A 23132-nucleotide genomic window follows, 5' to 3' on the forward strand; every position below is an offset into this window, starting at 1 on the left:
TAAACATAATTACAGTTTTATTTTATTTAGATCTGGTAGAGAAACACAAATAAAGAACAAAATGGTGCATAATAATTAACAAAACACAAACAAAGCCCAGCGATAGAAACGTAAGAGTAAGAAAACCGTAGGCACATTTTGGTGAAAATGGTCAGTCTTTCCATTCTGTTACGGGACTATATAAAAATGAGCCTCACACACTCGCTCTCGCTCTCACACTTTCTCTCTTACACACTTTCAATCACTCACACACACACACTTTTATTTATATACTTTACACAGTTTCTGTGAATGCTTGGATTAGACGTCATTCTGTGGCACACACTTAAAACAGGCAAGGCTTTGATTTTGGTCAACATGTAATTACAGCTACAGCAAAAGTAGACCTGAGTCATTCAGATAAAATCTCAAATCATCGTTTTTCCGTAAAGACGCAACATTTTTATAAGCTTTTACTGTACATTTTCGTTCTAAAGCAACGCCAGACTAACCGAGACTGGAGAACGAGACACCGCCCTCCCCCCAGATCTTAAAAAGGCACAAAGAGGACGGCAGAGAGAACCATTTCTTACAATTGAGCCTCCACCATCATCACAGAGAGAACTGTTCACGGTAGAGATTATTTACAAGCAACACAAGTAAATTGACCTTTGGTCCGTATCACTAAGCATGCACAAGAAGAATGATGATGCTGACAGAGTGTTCATTCGGTTCAGGGCAGAAGACCCTCACAACACACAATCCAGCAGACAGTTATGACAACTGAGCGACTTGCTAGAACCCCAGCCGAGCGAAAGTCTGGAAAAGTTCAAGGTCAGGTCGCCCCGTGTGGAGAGCCCGACTGACCCTGGTTCAGGAGCTACTTCATAAATAAATACCTTTCTTTGTCTTTGACCGTATAGTTTATCTAGATGTGTAAACATTGTATTTCACAAACAGTACTTCTACAGCAAGCAGGCACAGTCTGCAATATTTGTTTTTTACGTCGAGCAGTGAGAATCATCATCATCCTCCTCCTCATCAGACCTTTTGCAGACACCCAACAACAGCAATGTGATGAAAAAAAACAAAACAAATCCAGTGTTTTCAAAATTTAAAACAAAAATGAATAAAGACAGAACAAATAATAATAATATTAAGGAGTGCCTCCAACACCCAGCCAGCAGGTGTCGTTGTAACATGGGTAGCCACTGGCTGTGCCCAACTCACCACCCCCATCACCCTCCTCGCTGTTATTCCTAAGTGAAAGGACTGCTGCGCCACCTTCAAGGACGCCAGGCCCCGTCTGGGGTTGGAAAAGTGCACTCTGCAGGTTCTGTCGTTTGTCAGAGCAAATGAACAAAGGACATCGTCTGTCTACTTTAAACAAACAGTCCGCCAGGGAACGAGTCTCGCCCCTCACCTTATCGCTCCCTGAATCATCCCTAAAGCTTACAATAGCATTCACGTTAGGCACTACGAGAAGGATACGGAATACTGCAAGAGGCAGGAGGGTCATGCTTCCAGAACTGCTCTCCTTTAAGAGAACGGAGGTGGTCCGGTCCAGCAAGGCCAAGCTCAAGCTGGCCAGTGACCGTAAAAGGTGAGAGCGCTGCAGCATGAAGGAGAAAGAAACTCACGCACTTCGGCGAGACATCTAACGGACTGCTGAACGGATAATTACAGCATTAATGACTTTTAATTATTCTTATTTTGTTTGGATTTGGTTTCTGATTTGTCTTAAAGCAATTCTCAGCTTTGATTGTGCAAACGAATAAATTACATAAACTTCCATAACTATCCCGACACCCACTACAGCAACTACATGACCCATATTTACTAAACTCTCTGAGCTAATTTCACTGATCCAGCTGAACTGCAATAAAGTCTCTTAATTCTACTCGGTCTGTAGTCAAAAGGCCATCTATTAAAAAAAAATAAACAAAAAAGGAGCAGCAACTCAAACAGTAGCAACACCATGGCAAACACTGAACCTTGCATAATCTTAAGGTATCCATTAACATCTGCGACACGCTCTACCCTTAGCACAAGTAGCAATACAGGCACTACTGAGGAAGTTTAGCCATACGCCCTTGCATGTCTAAATCCTTAAAAAGGCAATAAAAGCAAAGTACCTTACCCAACAGACCTTACCCACTATACGTACAAAAGTTTGTGGACACCCACTTCTACGGCGTTGCTTTAAAAACCCAAAAGTAATAATAGGGCGTCTGCTCTCACTGTGCTGCAGTAACAGCCTTCTGCTCTTCTAGATTCTGGATTATTGCTGTGAGCATCAGGTACTGATAATGGATGATAAGTTCCAGATTAAAAACGGCACTCAAAACCTAACCCAGAGATATTTGCCGGATGTCCAGCACTCGAGTGGTCAGCTCCAGTGGGGCTCTAAACTACTCTAGCCAAGAGATGGCATTGGGCATGGTGACTCTGGAGTGTGGCTGCTCCTTGGCGTCCCGTTATATCGGCAATGCTCCCCCCACCCTCAACTAAATGGGTGCACTGTAAAGCAGCTATACTCGCTCATTAAAATAAGTGTCCAGACACTTTTGCACGTATGTGTATCTATCAATACTTGCCTTGATCTCAAACAACCAATAGACATTAAAAAACTTAACTAGAGAGACTCCACTGTGCAAAGTTCAGACCGGCTGACTTTCAACTACAATTCCCATGATCCTTTTCATGATCCTCCATAACCGTTACTGACATTACTTATGGTACTGTGGCACAGCAACTGGTTTTGCGTAAATGCCTATAAACACTGAAATTTGTGTATGTTTAAAAGATATACTGCTACCTTCTTTGATCTGTGTGATCTGAGACATGGCATGCGCATTATAAAGCAAGCTCAGTCTTCAGAGAAAAATGACAATTAGCAATAATAACAATAATAACAAGAACAATAATAAACAGATCTAAGCTGCCAAAATCTATCAACCCTGAGGTTGTTGAAAGGCCTTGTGTGGACTTTACTGACAGTTCAAGGCTGGGTCATTCAGCCAGCCCCAGATTTTGATCATGTCTTGAGGAGTTCTTGGGTGGACCAGCATTAGGCCCTTATAGGCACATGGGTTGTTGCGGTATTTCTCCTCGATGTTGAAGGTGCGGAAGCCTTTATGCTTCTCGGGAGCAAGCCCCAGCTTCCTCAAGCACATGCCTGTGTAGACGTCATCAATGGGATAGAGTGGCACCTGGCTCATGACGCCGTGGAGCCGTTTGGCCACGTTTCCAGAGTACAGGTACCCTCCCCCACCTGCGTAAGGTGGATACGTCCCCTCAAACATGCTCTGAGGGATAAAGTATTTAACCTTTTTGTCTCGGTGAGGTCCGGCATTGGTGATCACATCCCCGACAAACAGGTCCTCCGCTTTGGCAGGAGAAAGACTCTTGAGGAATTCGATAATATGTAAAGTATTGACAAAAACATCATCATCGCCCTTGAATATAAAGCTAGCTCCAGAACATCGCGTGTGGAACCACTCCAGGAAAAGTACCTCTTTTATGGTCAAGTTGAAGAAGGAGTCCCTGTAGTCCCACTGGAGCAGGTCTCGATGCCTCTGGCTCTCAAAATGTAACATATGTGATAAGTCTGGAAAGTTATCCAAAGTACTGGTGTTACCGAGAAGAAAGACGGTAATAACGGTTTTGTTTGCCATCAGACCGGCTCGACCCCAAGACTCTCGTATTGCCTGACGCCGGTCAAAGTGTGGCGCCAGCGATTTGATGGCTAGGAGAAGGAATGGCTGATCTTTGCATATTTCTGGCTGGTCCACCACCATGGGGTACGACCTGCATCGCATGTACAGCAAGAAGTCTTTAAAACGGTCTGGAAGTGAGCTGAAGTCCTTCATCTGTGCAGTGACCCTGAAGTCAGGCTCACAGGAGTTCCTGCCAACCGTGTCGTTTAGCCAGTCAGGCATTTCGTAGCCTGTGCCGTTTGGTCCATTTAGGATAGGATTGTTGTCGTGGTCGAATTTCTGCTGTTGCCGGTTCCAGTAGGCATCATGCGGGACCCGTTTTCTCCAGAACGGCTTGGAGGGGATTCGAATTTTGCTCTGGTTGTTCTTGTCCTGGCCAGTGCTTCTTGACACTTCCACCACAATGAAGACGAACGCTGCCATCATGGTCATCACAAAGACCTTCAACTTCCTTCGAGTCCCGTGCATGGTGCCGACACTCACCACCTGGACATCGGAGATGCAAAGACAGGTCAGAAGAACTCATTTCTCAACAACAAACAATTAAATAATAATTCATCTACACTAAGTTTCACCCATTGGCTGCAGCTTTTCTAGTCCCAGGCGTGGGTTAGAGGGGTATAAAGCCCCCCAGCACTGAGCTGTGGAGCAGTGAAAGAACTGTGTTCTCTGGAATGTTGTGAATGTTTTTAGCTCTTGTTGCTGAATGCAATCAAATCCTCACAGTAATGCTCTAACATCTAGTAGAAAGCCTTCATCACTGGACAGTAGAGACAGTTACTCCAACAATTGATTTTGGAAAAAACAATGGACGAGCAGGTGTCCCAATACTTTTGTCCATATTATGTATAGTGTTCCTATTATGTGCATGTTCCTTTTATATCTTCCAGTGTTCAAAGTAACATTTGTTTACAGGTGTCATTTGAAGTTCATTAGGAAACCAAGCCCTATTCTGACATTCGGATGGGTCTGCATTGTGCGATTTCAGACAGATGAGGTGTTCAAGTTCAACTGGAAGTTACAGCTTCCTGGATGGCTCAGTTTTTCCTTATTGCAACAGGCCGGATTGAAGCAGCCTTGGCTGCTAAGAGACAAGCTGACCTTTATCTGCCTGCTGTCATCTTCCTTGTTTTCCTTAACCACTCCCATTGTCTTACATGTTCTGTCCTCCGCTCAGTTACTCATTCTCCTCCTCCTCTTGTATTTGGTTGTGGTCTCTGTGCCTGGTTCACACCGTCTGCAACACCCTCTGTGAGAGAGTGTCCCGTCATTTCTAATCACTCCCTCTTCAGACCAAGAAAGCCCATGAATAGCAGAAGTGTCCGCTCTTAACTTGGCTAACCACCATAAGTGAGGCAACCACTTCAGCTTTCTGGCTCATCTGACTGGCTGCATGGCTGTTTTCTTAGCGGACACTGCAGCATTGTTTTTATTTTGTCCAGATGTTCAAAATATCAACTGATCTGGTCAGCTGTGATCTTACACGACATGTCCAAATGTTTCTGGACACCCCTTATAACGAACGCATTCAGCTACTGCACTCATTGCAGACACAAACCGCTTGTTGAGTTCCCGAAAAGAAATGGGGTATAAAGCGCCCCCAGCATTGAGATGTGGAGCAGTGGAAGAACTGTGTTCTCTGGAATGATGAAGGGTGGAGCTCCATCCAGTACTTTTGGGATGAGTTTGGGAGGTTATCCAACATCCTGACCTCACTAACGGTGTCGTCACTGAATGCAATCAAATCCCAAAAGCAGGATAAACTATTTTTAAAACCCTGGATTTCAGAAGAAATACCACGTGTCCCAATACTTTTTGTTTAAACTCTCTTTGATTGGCACCCTGTTGTATTTAATCTAGTGAAAATCCTGTGTTTGGGTTTGTTAGGATACAACTACTGTGCTCTCAAGAACTGGAGCACTCCAAACACTGGGTATAGCCTCAGTCTCCCAATAAAGATAAAAACAAGCGGTCTTGTGACCCTCCTGCTGCTCTCCTTCATCAGAAAAGAAATCACACGATTTGCAGGCATCATGTGCTCTGTATTCCCAGTCCCTCATGACAGTAATAACAGAAGTTTTAGGGATCCAAAAACTGCACTGTACCATCAGACAGTTCAGCCAGGTGCCAACTAACTATATTCAATAAAGCAATAACAGAGCATGCTACTGGCATTCAGGCATGTGCAGAACACCCAGGTAGTGCTCTGCTCCGCAGGGAAAGACATGGTGCGAAACGGTTCGGTTCTCCTGAGGATGGGTATCCGATGATAACAGTAAATGATTCTACTGGAGAGGTTCACGGTTCAGTTTAAGAGCCAGTGCAGTCTGCTACGCTCTGCTACATCAGTTCTCAGAACTGGGACTGAATGCATGGCTAGGTTTTAACATGACCCTTTCTTACAGCTCAACTCCTTAACAACTAAAATCCAAACAGAGTAAATCATTAGACAGTCACGTAACAGCCTGAGAGTCTTAAGAAAATTTAAAGACTTAACAGAATACACTTCACTGTTAAGTTGTAAATTCTTTCCACAACACGCCTCGTTTACAGTCTGTCCGTATTTCCATGTATACAGAAGCCTGGCAAGTGTGCGTGTCTTTGTCTCTCAGTGCGTGTTAAGGTGGAAAGCTAGGGTGGCGAATGCAAACAAGTGTTACATCATATATTTACATGTCTACTGCGGGATCAGCCGCTCTCAAGTCACGAGTACAAGCTCCATGAAACCGGCTGCCAGCAGCAGTAATTCCTGATTTGGGTCATTATGGGAACAAGCTCCTTACTTGTAAAATTAAGGCTGTTAAAAAGAGCTGATCCTGCTTTTGTCAGAGTAACTGTCTCTACGGTCCAGAGAAGAAGACTTTCTACTAGATTTCGGAGAAACATTGCTGTGAGGATTGCTGTGAGCACTGCTCCACAGCTCAAAGCTGGGGGGGGCTTAATACCCCTCCAGTCCACAGTTAAATGGCTTTACCTTTTACAGCTTGCATTTCTGCCTCAACATTACACAAACAATCCTATTTATTTACTAGTCCAGGTGTGCTCATACCTGCCTCCAGATCTATTTCTCTTCATATAATCATAATCAACAAAGCCACAACTTTCTAATGTACTCACCATTTCCAATCATTGTTTGCCAGGGTGAGGTAATAAATAAATAATTGTTCGTCTGGCTAATCAATCTGTCTCCCACTCGTTTCCCCAGATTCTTTCTTCCTCTCTTCTCTTCTGTTTCGCTGCCTCTGCCTCCTAGCAACCCTTCAGTGTAGTCTCCTGGCACCCTCCATCTCCCTCTCTCTCGCTCTCCGCCTTTCTGTCGCTCAGCAGTTCATTTCAAAGAAATGTTTACAGAACCGTCACAGTTTGTTTAAATTATTGCGATTTTATTGAAAGCTGGCTTTTTAAAAAAGAATAAATAAAAAACATTATATTTTAATCATATAAACTAATGCAGTACAGCCATACACCCTACTTCTGCCAGGTACGGATAAGCCCCCACTTTCACAAAACCTCACTGAACAGTAAATACAGCAGGAAAGCGACGCAGTAACTTCGCTGAAACACCACGGTGTTCAGATGTGCTTACGCAAGGTTGGCCATTAGAGAACTATTACCTAATTGCAGGAGCTGCTTACCAGGAAACATGCAGGATTTCTTAACAATCTCAAGAGCTCCACGGCTAATTAAAGGCCTAATGAGTGGTTTCCTGAACGAAGGTAATGTAAAAAAAAAAAACGCCTAGGTGAACAAGAGGACTGTTATTTAACCCGTGGACAGGTTTAAACTCTAGGGAAAGAGCGCACTGTAAAATGAGATGCACAAGATACACTTACTCGAGCTTCTCAGTTAATTCAAATGGTCAGTATAATGGTTATTTTGGCCAATTTCATGATATTTCAGTAAAATATTGCAGTGATGGGATAGAAGCTACAAGCACCTGCCAGCCTCAAGGTAAGGCAGACACAGAGTCACAGTAGTGCATTCACATTTCTTTGTATTTCTTCTAGTGGTTGTCTACAGATGTCTATCTACTGATAATGGTCTTTTCACGGAAATAAACACTTACTGCCCACATAAACAGCTTTAGATAGAAATCCCTTAAGTGGCCTAACTCTTCTACACAGTACTTGTTCAGACCGAATTCATCTGAAGCCTCGTCCCATACTGGAAACGCTTGGAAAAACAACAACAATGATACAGATAAATACTGAGCTTGTTGTGTAGGGGTTACCTGTTCTCAGGCGAGACTGAAGGTGAGGCTCCAGGTGTGTGGTGTTCAGGTGTTTACGCAGTTCTTTACCCCATCATGACACTCTGTCAGGGGCAACCGGAGAGGTCAAGGATGGAGTTAATGTGTCAGCAATCTGTAAAAAGAAAAATCAAGATGCATAAAAATCTGCTTATCATTCCAAAACTTATACATAAGTTGAGGAGAATTTCACAAAGCATGGTTTGCCAGTACACTGGAGGATAATCACCTTTGCTTCACAATATACTGAATTGTAACCACAGTATCGTGATACATATCGTATCGCGGTGTGTAAAGTTTTTACGAAGACATACATTATTATGTTAATAATAACAATAGTTGACAATACCACTAAGAATTGAACATTTTACCTTGACTATGATTTATTAATAAACGATTAATTTAATCTAGGATGAACGCAGAATTTTTCTTACAAGCTGCTCGAGTTGCTCGTTGGCTCAGTGTTTTGAGTTCTCCTACATGTTGCCTCCACGCCACAGACCGTACGGAGCAGAGTCACGTGACTACGCATGCAGTAGTACGGCTTGTATGAAGGCCGCACAATAACACAGTTTGGAAAAAAAAAAAAAAGTTTAATTAATATCTGTCCATTTGTGTTGTCGAACTTCTACTGTACGCCTTTCTTGCTGGTCTTGTTTGTTTGCTGATGTGCATGTTTGTGTATATTACTGTAAAAACGAATGCAGTTATCAAAAAAAAATAAAATAATAATCCAAACAGTCTCAAAAAACTGCGAACGAACATTTTTCTTCACTGCTGTCACTCAGTCACACACACACTTCTGTGTAAGTCTACCTCTGAAAAGTGCAGGGGGGGGACTGAATTATTTTTTTTGCAAGAGTGCTTTGATCTCTAGGGTACCTGGAAAGGGTGTGTGCGAGCTGTGCGTAGTAGAAGTGTGTTACCATAGCACACAGCTACCTTGGTTTAAGTAAACACAGGAAAAACTGAACAGTGGCCATGTATGCATGCGGACACACACACACACACACACACACACACACACACACACACACACACACACACACACACACACACACACACACACACACACACACACACACACACACACACACACCCCTTAAGCCCTTATGGGCTGTAAGAGGATACAGAGGTAGCAAAGCTCGCTCCTTGCCTTCTGGAAAACTCAAGGCAGAAAGTTAGCCTCAATTTTCCAAAACTACACCCTAAAATACACGGAAATCCACAATGGCTTCTTAATAGCCTCATGATTGTGGAGAAAGAGGATTATTTTATTATTTAACAACGCCACAATCTTTTGAAAGCAAGGGCCGCTCTGTTCTGCCAAAAAACAAACAAAAAAATTATATTTTCGTAAAACACTACTGATGTTTATTTTTGGGGGTTTGTGAAAAACCTAGATGGACAAACTGCACCAGCAATGTGCAGTGCCTTATTTAAAAAGGCTGAACGTTATGAGGACAGGCCCACTTTTAGATCATACATACACACACCTGACTATCTGTGAAAACATGCACAAGCATCATATACAGATGCAGGTAACATGAACATGTACGTATTGCTTGGTACCCGTTTGAGTACACAATTAAAGAGCCAATCAGTATTAGTTTGAATTATAGCTGAGCCTTAAGACTTGTCGCAGCGTTGAGATGCAGATCAGCAGACATGCACCTACACAGAAGTGTAAATCAGCATTAATTCAACCTTTAGAATAAGTAACTCTTTAATACTGAGTAGGTCCACTCGTGCCACCACAACAGATCTGTCCATTCGAGGCATGTATTCCACAGGACGACCTCTGAGGGTCCTGCGCTCTCTGGCACCAGGACTAACGCTAGCAGCAGATCCTGCAAGTTGTAAAGTGGGACCTCCATGAATATGCATTTGTGAGCCTTGTGTGCCCGTGAGCCTGTCGCCAGTTCACAGGTTCCTCCATCACCTTCCAAAACTGACTGATAAATATAATCAGTCACCGTTTCCTGTGGTGCTAATGCTATGGCTGATCTGTGTAGGTCTGTACATTTCAGGTGGATTGGTGTCTGGTGTAAGCCTTGATTGTTGCCAATGCAGCCCAAAACTTCCTGGTTTTCAGTCATTAGTAGTAGCAAACTGCACATTTCTTACAAGTGTACCAATTTATTTCATGTGAATTGGTTTGTTATTCTAAAACATGAGTTTGTGGTTGGCTGTTCGGCAAGAGAGTCAAATAACCCGTTCCTTTTCAAGTAGGTGCTTTTCAAAACCTACCTGGGCCAGCTTACAAGGCTGTCTTACACAGCTTGCAGTGGGTTTCCCACATCAATGAAGTATTTAGGGGGTTGCGTTTAGCAGTGAACTGCTTTCGGTACCCTTCTTCTGCCTATTCACTGAATTTTCCACCTCTGTATTTCATTACCACACTCGGGCACTGCCCTCATCTAGTCAACAAGTGCTGACAGCACCGCCCGGTCCCTGGTGATAAACCACAACACAGTATGTTAGTTTACTAATCTACACAGTCCCTGCATATGTTGAACCTACCCACCAGTTTGTGTGTTTTACATTAGTGAGTTAATTTACCCCACAGCGCCTGAATTGGGCATAAAAATCCATGATTAGTGCACCCCTGCTGTTTCCCCTCATGTTAACCAAGCAGGGGCTTATTTTCTCCCACTGAGCCACACAGAAGCAACTCAGCTCATAACTCAACAACAAAGGCAGATTATCACTGCAAATATGCAGAGACGGAAAACTCTAAACCCCAGAGCAGCCGAAGGGGTCACTTCAGCATGTCTACGAGTACTACAAAACCCTGAGACGTCACCTAAATATTTAGACTGTGGGGAACTTTTAATCGGTGCCAAATGTCAAACACACATTTTTCTACTTCTGAGCAGCAGATCCAGCTGCGTCAGAAAACCAGACAAAGCGGCCTTCCTATATGCAGAGAGAGACAGACAGACAGTGAGAGAGATCTAAGCGTAAACATCACCTACTACACATTCTCTACAGTGTCGATTAGATACTATACGCGAGGTGTGGTGATGATCACACCAACTATCAGAATGAAGGAGAAATGAGACCATGATTGTTTGAGTTGTTCTACAACTGCTGATGTCCTGGGATTTTCAGCCCAACAGTCTGTAGAGTTTACTCTCAATGGTGTAATGATGAAAATACAGTCAGTCAGCAGCAGGTCTGCAGACCGAAAAACCTTGTTGATGAAAGATCAAGAGAAAATGGTCAGACTGGCTGGAGCTGACAGAAAGGCTACAGTAGCTCAGATAACCACTCTGTACCACTGTGAAGAGGAGAAAAGCATCTCAGAATGCACACCACCTTAAGGAGAATGTGCTATTCAGCAGGAAACCATGTGGGGTTCATCTTCTGTCAGCCAAGAACAGAAAGCTGAGGCTGCAGCGAGCACAGGTTTATCAAAACTGTCAATACAGTATATGTGCTACAGTAGCTTTTCTGTGGGAACAGACCAGACGGGTTCGAGTCAATGCGCCTTGACTGCCCATGACTCTGTCAGCAGTTCCCCAGCTGGACTACTTTGGTAGGCAACTGACCACTGCATATTGGTAATACCCCACAAGACCTGCATGGTCTTCTGGCCCACACATCAACTTCAAGAACTGACTTGCTGCTCAATATATCCACCCGATCGCCATAGAAATTGCCAACTCATTACTGCCGTTTATCCAAATTTAGCACATTAGTACAGCTCTAGTTTACAAAGGACCAGACACAATACAGCAACATGACTACAGGTGAAATGCTCAGCAGCATCACATCAAATACATTACTCAAAAGACTTCAGCTTTTTCCTCCACTCTAATCTCTTCCGGTGATTAAAGCCTGGATTAACTGTAGATCACCTGGCTTTATTATAAACTGAGCTCAGAGAACCAAAAAAGGAAGACTCTCAGACAAAAAGGGAGGGCATTTTAATAGACCTACTTCATTTAGCAATAAAATGGTCCTAACGTGCAGGCACAAACACACCAAAATAAAGTCGGACCAAAGCAGAAACAGGCTCTTCCTCTTCCTCTTTACTTGTATGAATGAGATCGGCCCTCCCAGGTAATTTGGCCTGAGAGAGTGGAACGGTTCCTGTATAAGGCGGAGTTGCAAAAACCACAACAGACATGAAAGAACAAAAAAAACTAAACAAGGATCCCATCCAAAGAATGATTCACATGGTAACAGGAAGTCCTCTCCCCCACTAATCCTTAGGGAAATCACAGTTTACTGAGCATTCTTTCCTCTTTATCTGGGAGAAATCAAATAGAAGTCAAGGCAAACAACAGGAATGCACAGCAACTCCTAAAGCCCAGCAAAGCACATCTCACATTAAGAAACTGCTGACCACACTAGGGCCAGATCAATGACTACAGAAAACGTGGACCCTGTGGTTTCATTCCCTTCTGTTCCACAGAAGCGAAGCCAAAACTGTTCACCACGTTGTTGGATTTGCAAACAGAGTCCACACAGGCGAGAAGCCAAACACTGGAGATGGAAAGACAGAGGAGGAAAAGGAGATGGAAAATGGGCTGTTTTGTCATTAAAACATATGGGTATGGGCGGAGCTACACATCATGCAAGCAGCTACCAAAGGCGCTAGACCTGTGGTTGCTTCACTTCTTGAAGATGCTGCGCTGTCAATGTTTTCAACAGTCCATGTTTTAGGACAGATCAGTACTGCCGACTGCCATCAATAAGAATACAGACTTCTATAGGGGTACAGAGCTGATCTTTGTTTCTATAAACAGCACAGACACACAGTGAAATTTGCTGATAAACAATACTGAAATAAAATCAACAGTTTACTAGAGCAATGTGTGTGTAATTGGCCCTAATCCCAACACACTGGATTGAATTAGGACATCCCTATGTTATACTACATAACAGTTTTAACAGTAAATACATGACTGTCAGTTTTCACTGGTACCTCTTTTTAAACTCAGGGCTATTGAAACAGAATTGTGTTCACTAGTGAATGTGGTCTCATCTTATGTAAATGTTTGGGCATCAAATTATTATTATGTTGCTAAAAGTGTAAAGTTCATCTGCTCTACAAAAAACAAACTGAATTTAATCACGAAACACTATCAGGGTTAGAAATTACCTTTAGCAAGTAACTAGAATTTTCAGCTCCTTAAAATCAATAACAGTATCAGCCCCAAAACGGTCCAAATTGGTGTCTACCCGATTTGCAACAGGGACATGGATGCCACTGCAGCTAAAACTGAGAATCAATCCAATAACAGCATACAGCTATAGATGAGATCACCAGGTACAACTCATTACCTTCCCCATGCCCTACATCTAACCCTAACTAACAATACCATTAAACCTAACCTGGTTCTACGCGAAGCCTTTAGCATAACAAAACAAACTCTTAGGGACACACCCTGCACGGCTCACGTCCTCTGCACCTGCATCATCCAACCTTTACTTTTCTCAGCGGTATTTAATGTGTAATCAGCTTTTATTAAAGACATGACAAGTTCACATGTGCCTGCGGTTACAATAACACTGATAGTGAACAAGAACAACAGGCAGAACATGAATGACCACCGACAAACCAGCTCTGCACCTTCAACAGAGGGAATTCCTTGAGTCATCAACAAGAAAAACACAAGGGATATGAGTCAGCTTATTTGCTGAACAGGAATGAGGTATTTTTTCCTGCAATGCAATGATGCATGATGATCACAAGGCAAAAAGACTAACTAATCACATACAGTCTGAGGTCATGACGTGAAACACCCCTCTTGTGATGTGCCTGTTTATCAGCTTCCCTTTTATTTCCCCTCATCCAAGGATGTTTTTGTATTGGTTGTACACTCTCGAGGCAGTGGTGGCTCAGGATTGTGGCTTCGATACCCACTGTTGGGCCCTTGAGCAAGGCCTTCTACTGCTCTGCAAGTTTCCGCACGTTCCCCTCCTCCAAGGCTGGTTTCCTTTATTAAGACTTCATTATGAACCTAGTAGTGGAACTAGAAAGTGCGCAGGGGCAATCGTACTGGGATCCATGGTGCAGCAGGGGCTGAGGCCTTTCCTGGACTGCGCTCTGGGACTACCAGGAGGTTTCCCAGCACACTGGCATGTCCGTCAGCCAGATGAAAATATGTAGTAAACTAACCGCAGCCACGTCAATTTAGATGTCAACAAACCCCCACCCCACCCCATAATCTATCCCACGACTGGCCCAAAATTATATTAAAGCATGCACAGCATAATAAGGCTGAGACTGGCTTATTTATTTACCCGTTCCACCTTAAACAGTGTTGTCGAAATGCTACTGCTGCACCATTTAAGGTACAAACATTTTCAAAATTCAAATAAGAAGCTACCTTCTGTTGTCTAGCTGAAAGATTTCACTGCCATGTTTGGTATTTGCTTACAAATATAGCTCTGCTTCGTAGCACATACTGGAGCGTTTTAGATGGTTAAACTAAAAATAGCACTATAATATGTCATTTATGGCAATCGTGGTTAGGTCTAGAAAGCCTACAATTGCTTATTATTGTAAAGCTTCTTATTCACTTGTCCTGGTTAGCAGCAAAGGCAATCTACATCCCAGCACGTTTTTTTGAGGGGTGGGAGGAAACTGGAGCACTAAGAATAAACCCACAACTTTTTTACTGTAAATAAATAATAATTATGCAATGTATACAGTAGTACAAAACCCCTAGTTTTTGGAGAAAATACGTAAAGCTGTTTATCTGGGAATTTTCTGTGTCCTATTTTTCCACATTGATCATAAATGGAGTAACGAAACAACAAAAAAAGTTGTGAGAATCCCAAATGCCCGAACTCCTCCTCTCTATTACTATGTACCATATAAAACTGCTTCTCTCCCCTCATCTTCGCATGACGAAAATACACACCCCATCACTACCCCAGCTCCTCATTCTCCTCCAACCTCCATGCTTGGCCTATGCGCAGCAAGGGCAGCCTGGCTTCCAGTGCAATGAGCTCTCACCCAGAACTCCAGCCCAAGTTTCTCAGAGATCCTTTTTTTTTGCCTTAGCTCCCAGTGAGCATGGTCTGCAGCATAGGATACTAGTTATGCCTACTGATCTGTAAAATAGAACTGGCACTAACAGCACAACTACTTTATGAGTAATGAGTAATCTTGGCAATGGAAATTTAAAGTAAATGTTAAAGATGGAGTATATACTCACGCAACAGACTGATCTCATGTTAGGAAATTACTTTGGTAATTTTTCAGACATTTAATGCACAACACATCCTTATCCTAATCCATCTTTTCACAGGAACGTGAAGCTTCAGTTTATTGTGAATGTTTATTCTGTGTCTAGCCAACAGTGTGAGGTCTGATTCTAGAAAAAAGAAAACTATAAGGGATTGAAGCAAAGATAAACCAGGCCTTCTGAAAGACCTGGTTACATGACACAAGCAAAATACAAATACTGTTACCACTTCTTCTGAACAGGCAATTAAAGGCTGGAATGCAGAAAACTGGTGGGCAAATGAAATAAAATTACATAATAAAGTTCTCTGGAAAAGCAACTGCACACATGTAGATAAGCCCGCTGATAGCAGATGTTCCAACATGACCCCAGGATAGAACGCCAGCAGCATCGCATCAAGTACTGAAAGGAATTTCTATGAGGATTGCTATCTAAAGTATGCACTGACCCCAGGCACGCAGGAGCTTATTATACATACCACAAACATGTGTGATAACACTGTTCCCCAGCGAAGGGACCGGCGTGTGGCAGTCCAGCGGCACTTAAAATCAGATAGATTCAACAAAAAAATTCAACTGCAGTGATCTGTGCTGGCCCACAGCTCAGCACAATTTTTGCATTTGTGGTGAAACTATAGGACAGCATACCTACAGTATCATGTTGAGTAATCTGAGCATGACAGCCTATCATCAGGATCAACGGTATGTCCAGTACTGCGGTTCTTAAAGTATGGTCCTGTGGCCTCCTAGAGGTCTATGATTTAACCAGGTGCTTTGAGACTATCTTTTTTTCCTGAGCAAATATAAACTTACATATTAGCCTAAAGAAATGCGATGCAAGATAGGCCACATAACCACTGTGGTCATCACTCTATAAAAGAGCTAAAATAAACTACATTTCACAGACAGGTGATCTAAAGGTTCTAGCAAACAAAGCACCGCTGGTAAAATCCAAAACTCACAGATTAGAAGAGCTGTATCTCACATCAAATTAAGATAAGGGTACATATTTGCCTGTATTTGCCCAACAGCTGGACTGCAAACAACAACAGCCAGTGTATAGCAACTGTATATAACAACAAGCAGCTGACTGTATGGTACTATGTGCAGTAGGGAACATGCATTTTGTCTGCTCATAATCAATCATTTCTATTTAAAACCAGCACAAATGATGAGCAAATTACAGGTAATTTTGTTACATGAACAGTGACCAATATGTGATATTTCCACAGCACCACTACAAACCACAAGACACACCACAGGAGTTCTGAGTGGGCTGGAAATATGCCTGTTAATCATCGTTCAAACGCCATTATTTGTCTGAAGTTTGTCACAGTAAAATCTTCCGTGCTGCAGATTCTGCCACTGACCCTTCAGTAATGACCCAGCATATGGCAGGTTATTGCCTTTTTTGTTCCTAATTGGGTTTGACTGAAGTCAAGGCATCGCTGTGCCCAATTTCAACCCTCATAACCGCCATCTGTGTGATCCTGAACAGCCAAACGACTCAGATATGACTCCCTTTGGTTCAGTTTCCATTTCCAGAATGTGACGGTCCCCCGAGACACCTCCAAAGGGCATGTGCATGTGTGTCTGTGTGTATATTACTAGAGACTAGCCCCCAGAGATATTTTCCATGCCTGTGCAAAGTGAGACAGGCTCCAGGCCTCACTGGTGCCATGAGGAATTTGGTGTCTTAAAGTGTGACATCACTTCCATCGTCACTGGAGTGCCACTGGACCAAACATTTAACGTCCAAACAGGTCAGCCCATTTCTAAAATAAATTAATTTATCTCAGTCATAGACTGTAAAAATAAAAAAAGAGAAACAAACTCAATACAAAATCAATATCACGCATAGGAAGTTTAGTCATCGTCATGATTGATTAATCAAGCTTGATTTTTAACAAATAAAAGACTATTTGAGGTCTTAGCCATAAAGAGTCTATGATTGTTACAACTAATCAATACAGTTATGTTTACAACAATAAGACATTAAAAGGGGGGGGGGGGGGGGGGAAATCAACAGCTCAGTAACAGAGGTTTAAGAGGTCACAATTAATTGCTTAAACTCCATTTTGAAATGATGATTCTAACAAACAATAATGAAATAATATTAAAACTTAATAAAAAAAACTGAGTTTTGATTCACCGATTACTAATTGAGTCATAAAGCCATACACAGTCTATGACTGTTGTAAATAAAAGTATTTATTCATTGGCTGATTAATTACTGTCAATTATTGAGAAACCTTCTATTCTTCACTAATTGAGAATGTTTTAAATCTGTAGTTACTTAATTAGCCATCAAATTAACTGGTAGATTACTTTATTACTAATAAATTGACAGATGTTTGCTTGCTCTCTTATGGAGACTACTGAGAATCAGAAGAATGCTAAAGAATGAAAAAGACTTGTGATTTTCACCCCCAGTTATATTATCTCACATTAATTCACTTACTGAAGGGGTTAACGTATGAATGAAACCGATTTATACAAAAACACAGTCACGGTTGGTGATAATATCAACAGACTGGTGACAGTTAACAGACTGGACAGGCCGCTATTTTGCATTTCATTCTGTATTACAATTGGACGTGTAATCTTTGAAAGAAGCTGCCAGACCGGTCCAAGTCAAAAGGCAATGAAGTGACGCATTTAAAGCTTGAAGGATTTCGCTGTACTACATCCGTGTAAACGTATATTTTTTAAAGCTTATTGTAGCTAAAAAAATGTGTAAATACTGCATGACAAATCAACTAATATAAATGTTCTTGGAATAAATGTACGTTTATGTACATTAAAGTTTAGAATAGTGGAAGAAATATTATATAACGACCTATTAAAGACATTTTTAAAATACACAATTGTAATATTCCCGACAAAATTGCACCAGTAACTTTATCCAAATACTCACTTAAAATCGGTACAAAGAATATTAACCATTTCCAGCCCCCCATTTAAGTAAACAGGACTAAATACACTCCTAATAATGAATCATGCAATTAGTCAACTTTCTGTGGGCACCACTGACTCTAATGCTCACCCCTCATTAAGAACAACTTTCTGGGTTAAATTATGTTTCCTCAGAACAGAAAGTATCAGTGACTGCACACGAAGAAACGATGCCTTTAGTTACTGTTAGAGAAATGAAACAAAAAAATAGCTGATCCTGAACATGTGGGTTTAGTGCGTGACTCTCCTTCAACCTCCTTCTGAGGTGTTTTCCCTTTTTCATTCTGCCCCATCAAGCCGAAACATTCACTTTCTCCCCTTTGACTATCGGACCAGGTGGAGAGGGTGTATGCAGTGTAGGCACCTTTTCCAGCAACAATTCAAAGGTTAACATTCTGCGTCAATGAATGTTAACCTTCTTAAAGCTACAGCACCACTGGAAGTGGTCTCTTCAACAGAAAAAGAAGCAACCCCCCACCCCACCTCACCCCACCTGATGACAAGCTAACCCAATTCCCCCGGACACGTGGTTTACAGAGAAACAGAAACACACGCATCACAGACACGTACTTTCCTTCTAAAAGTAGATCAGTTATAGGAGTGAAACTATGACTAGTCTGCTCATTTGAGAATCATAGTTCACCATTAAACCACCAGCAGCCTCACTGCCACTTCAGGGGAAAGTGATTCCCTGGAAAGCCTTCCTACATCCCAGGAAAGGAATTGGTTTTGTATTTTAAAATGTAAGAAATAAAGAAATAAATTACAAGACCTCTGCCGTGAAATACTGTAATCTCACAATCGCACATGCTTCCTTTTAAACCAAGCTGTAAGCCACTGGATTTGCATGGTCTTGTAGGAACTGTCATTAGGCTTGTCTTTAACATTTAAAATTCAGACCGTCCAGCACTAGCCAATAACAAAAAGTTAAACGTGATAAATATCACAACACTGTATTTCAGACATGTTATTCTAACACACAGACAATGAATTTAATGCAATATCCAATTTTAGGAAACTAATGATGCTTTATGTACTGAACAAATCTGCAGTAAAACATCCCGTTTTAATGTCATTGTTTTTGTGATGTCACACAACCAACACATTTGCATCTGTCTGCCTTATAATAAGCAGCTCAGGATAAGAGTGTCTGCTAAATACCATTAATGTAAATGTTAATAAACTCGGGCAGTTAGAAGCAGCGATTCTGCCTGGACTACTTTTTTGAACAAGGTACAATACAGGGGAGCCAATCAGAACCGAGTTCATTTACATATAAAAGGCTTCTGGGCATAGCCTGTCTGATTCTAAGAAACAAAGGAAGACCAGGCAGTGGTCATGTAAATGATTAATGACGTATTTTGGTACATACAAACACACTGATGTCATGGCTTGGGGGGGACTGTGGGTGGCTTTACAAAACGAGAGAAATGAAGGACAGTGAACAGAAGTGGTCAAGCTTACAGACCGTCTTAACATTAGTGGCGTCTATAAGAGTCCATGCATACTGGAACCAAAGCATTTGTGTTCAGCTCCTCATTATTAAACGGGCCCATATGTTATCTACATTCACTATTATCCCAACTGTACAAATGTGTGCAAATGATCTCTGGTTTGATTGGAAAAGTGCTAATTATATAAAGTATAATGATTATGTATACAGTATAACAGCTACCTAAATCCCAGTGCATTTTAAAGAGCCCATTTAAGGGGCCGTGTCCTAACATAATTTATTTATTTTATTTGCACTGTGGTCGGTAACTCGCTTTACGTGATCATTCTCCCATCTTCTTTCCCTTAGACTCAAACAGATTTCATATACAGTATTAATTATAAAGTATGACAGGTATACAGTATAATAGCTACCTAAATCCCAGTGCATATTAAAGAGCCAATTTAAGGGCCCATGTCCTACATTTTTTCCCCTGTATATAATGAATAATTATTTGCTCTGTGGTCAGTTACTCATTTTACGTGATCAATCGCCCATCCTCTTTCCCTTAGAGTCAAACAGATACAGTATAAATACAGTATTAATCACAAAATATGACAGATCTACTGTATAATAGCGAGCTACCTAAATCCCAGGAACTTTTAAAGAGCTTATTTAAGGGCTCATATCCCACATTTCCCATCCTCTTTCCCTTAGACTGAAACAGATTTCATATACAGTATTAATATATATGTACACATATACATGTATATATATATGTGTGTGTTATAAAAGTATGACAGGTATACAGTATCACAGCTACCTAAATCCCAGTGCATATTAAAGAGCCCATTTAAGGGCCCATGTCCTACGTTTTTTTCCCTGTATATAATGAATAATTATTTGCTCTGTGGTCAGTTACTCATTTTACGTGACCAATCTCCCATCCTCTTTCCCTTAGTCAAACAGGGAGCTAAATTTGTGTCACTGCACCTTTTAGATGGATTTTGACTGAAAAAGTACCTTCATATACAGTATTAATCATAAAGTATGACAGATCTACTGTATAATAGCGAGCTACCTAAATTTTAGGAACTTTTAAATTGCCCATTTAAGGGCTCATATCCCACATTTCCCATCCTCTTTCCTTTAGAGTCAAACAGATTTCATATACAGTATTAATTATATATATATATATATATATATATATATATATATATATATATATATATATATATACACACACACACAATTGTTATAAAAGTATGACAGGTATACAGTAAAACAGCTACCTAAATCCCAGTGCATTTTAAAGAGCCCATTTAAGGGCCCATGTCCTACATTTTTTTTCCCTGTATATAATGAATAATTATTTGCTCTGTGGTCAGTTACTCATTTTACGTGATCAATCGCCCATCCTCTTTCCCTTAGTCAAACAGATACAGTATAAATACAGTATTAATCACAAAATATGACAGATCTACTGTATAATAGCGAGCTACCTAAATCCCAGTGCATATTAAATTGCCCATTTAAGGGCTCATATCCAACATTTCCCATCCTCTTTCCCTTAGACTCAAACAGGCTGTTCGTGTCACTGTGCCTTTAGGGCAGCTTACAGTTTGGGGACCCCTGGTCCAGCGTGCCCAGCACATGTCTCACACTGGAAAGGCTAAAAGTGAAGAAACAGAGCTGAACAACAGTTTGGGGGAAAAGAAAGGGAGCCAGACCACCTGGGAAATTCCTCCATGGCTTTCAGCTGTGTCGGTGGCAGCTCAGTTTGAGGTCAACAAAAACAGCGAGACCGGGGCATAATCATAAAACCGCCCCAAACTCATACACCCATGGGACACTGACTCAGGACACCTGGCTAACTGGTCTCTACTAATGTCACAACAAGGTGTGCGCTGTTTCTGGAGGGACTGAATAAACCAGTCCAGGTGCATCTCCTCCACCTCTCCTCCACCTCTCCTCCACCTCTCCCACCCTCCACCTCTCTTCCACCTCTCCCCTACCTCTCCTCCACCTCTCCCACCCTCCATCTCTCCTCCACCTCTCCCCCCCACCTCCACCTCTCCTCCCCCCCTCCACCACCTCTCCCCACCTCTCCCCTCCACCTCTCCTCTACCTCTCCTCCACCTCTCCCACCCTCCATCTCTCCTCCACCTCTCCCCCCCACCTCTCCTCCACCTCTCCCCCCCTCCATCTCTCCTCCACCTCTCCCCCCCTCCACCACCCCTCCACCTCTCCCCACCTCTCCCCACCTCTCCCCTCCACCTCTCCCACCCTCCATCTCTCCTCCACCTCTCCCCCCCACCTCTCCTCCACCTCTCCCACCCTCCATTTCTCCTCCACCTCTCCCCCCCACCTCCACCTCTCCCCCCCTCCACCACCCCTCCACCTCTCCCCAACCTCTCCTCCACCTCCACCTCTCCTCCACCTCCACCTCCACCTCTCCTCCACCTCCACCTCCACCTCTCCTCCACTAACGTTAGCTAGCTACAGCTACGTAACGTAGCCAGCTAGCCGGCAGCGCCAGTTCTGGCTGTAATGTAACTAAACTCCCCAAAAATGTACTAAAACAACTTACTCTGAGGTAAACTTCGTCTGTAATGTCCTTTAAAAGCGAAAAGGTGTCTTCAGGCTGACATATTTGGCATATTTACAGAGCAAAGAGGTGAGAGGTGTGAACAACGCTGGTGGTGCTGCTGGTGGAGGTGGTGGTGGTGGAGGTGGTGGAGGTGGTGGTGTCTTCACTCTCCGCTCCGTCACAGATGTTTGATTAGCTTAGCATAACTTCAGAAAGCCACACAACCGCCCAAATACAGCCCGGTGCCGGCAGCCGGAGAACTTTATGACCGGGAAAAAGGTCAGCGCCCGTCTGGACACCTACTCATCACCTCCGTTCCCAGTCAGAGCCGAGTTTTAGGGGGTAAATACCTTTTAAAATCCGCCGTGAAAGTCCCTCATTCCTCTCCGCTGCCGAAACTGCTCTCTGTCCCTGCGCGCGCTGACTGGAGCGCTCCGCGGGCAGACCGGGGACGGGCTGCAGATTAGCGTCCTCGAAGCAGCCAATCACGGAGCGGTATGCAAATGAGTATCCCAACTTCTACAGTACGGGCTTGTGCAGTACACTCTGTGTCCAAATGTTTGTGGACGCCCCCTCTAATGAATGCATTGAGCCATTCTAGCTTGTCGCTGACACACACACACACACACACACACACACAGCTTGTCTAGTCCCTGTAGAGAAGTAATACTGCCAAAAGAATAGGACTCAACATCATGAACTGTTTAGGCCGTTTATGAGGCCGAGAGGGGTATAAACAGGGGTATAAAGAGGGGTATAAAGAGGGGTATAAAGCCCCCCAGCATCGAGCTGTGATGGTGGTGCTCCATCCAGTCCTTTTGGGATGACCTCACTCTACTCTGACAACTCTAGTTCTTGTTGCTCAATGCAATCAAATCCTCACAGCAATGCTCCTCCTCCAAATCTAGTAGAGAGTCTTCGTCTCTGGACAGTAGAGACAGTTACTCCAACAGAAGCAGGATCAGCTCTTTTAATATCCTTTTTGGTTTTTTTAGAAGAAG

The 23132-nt window shown here is 42.6% G+C and overlaps 1 protein-coding gene across 3 annotated transcripts; it reads right to left on the reverse strand.

Moving 5' to 3' along the window:
- b3gnt2b (UDP-GlcNAc:betaGal beta-1,3-N-acetylglucosaminyltransferase 2b) lies at positions 1-22549 on the reverse strand. Of its 3 annotated transcripts, none has more exons than XM_072671959.1 (4): positions 22482-22549; positions 7930-8062; positions 6816-7011; positions 1-4184 (listed from the first exon to the last, which is right to left on the reverse strand). In XM_072671959.1, the coding sequence occupies exons 3-4, from the start codon at positions 6816-6818 to the stop codon at positions 2970-2972; spliced, it is 1218 nt and encodes a 405-aa protein (XP_072528060.1). In that variant the 5' UTR covers positions 6819-7011; positions 7930-8062; positions 22482-22549; the 3' UTR covers positions 1-2969. The 3 variants fall into 3 exon arrangements, with proteins under 3 accessions (XP_072528060.1, XP_072528061.1, XP_072528062.1); XM_072671960.1 differs by lacking the exon at positions 22482-22549 and adding an exon at positions 22132-22472; XM_072671961.1 differs by lacking the exon at positions 6816-7011.
- Positions 22550-23132: the final 583 nt, after the last annotated feature.

The sequence above is a fragment of the Salminus brasiliensis genome, unplaced genomic scaffold (assembly GCF_030463535.1).
Source record: "Salminus brasiliensis unplaced genomic scaffold, fSalBra1.hap2 scaffold_113, whole genome shotgun sequence".
Taxonomy (NCBI): Eukaryota; Metazoa; Chordata; class Actinopteri; order Characiformes; family Bryconidae; genus Salminus; species Salminus brasiliensis.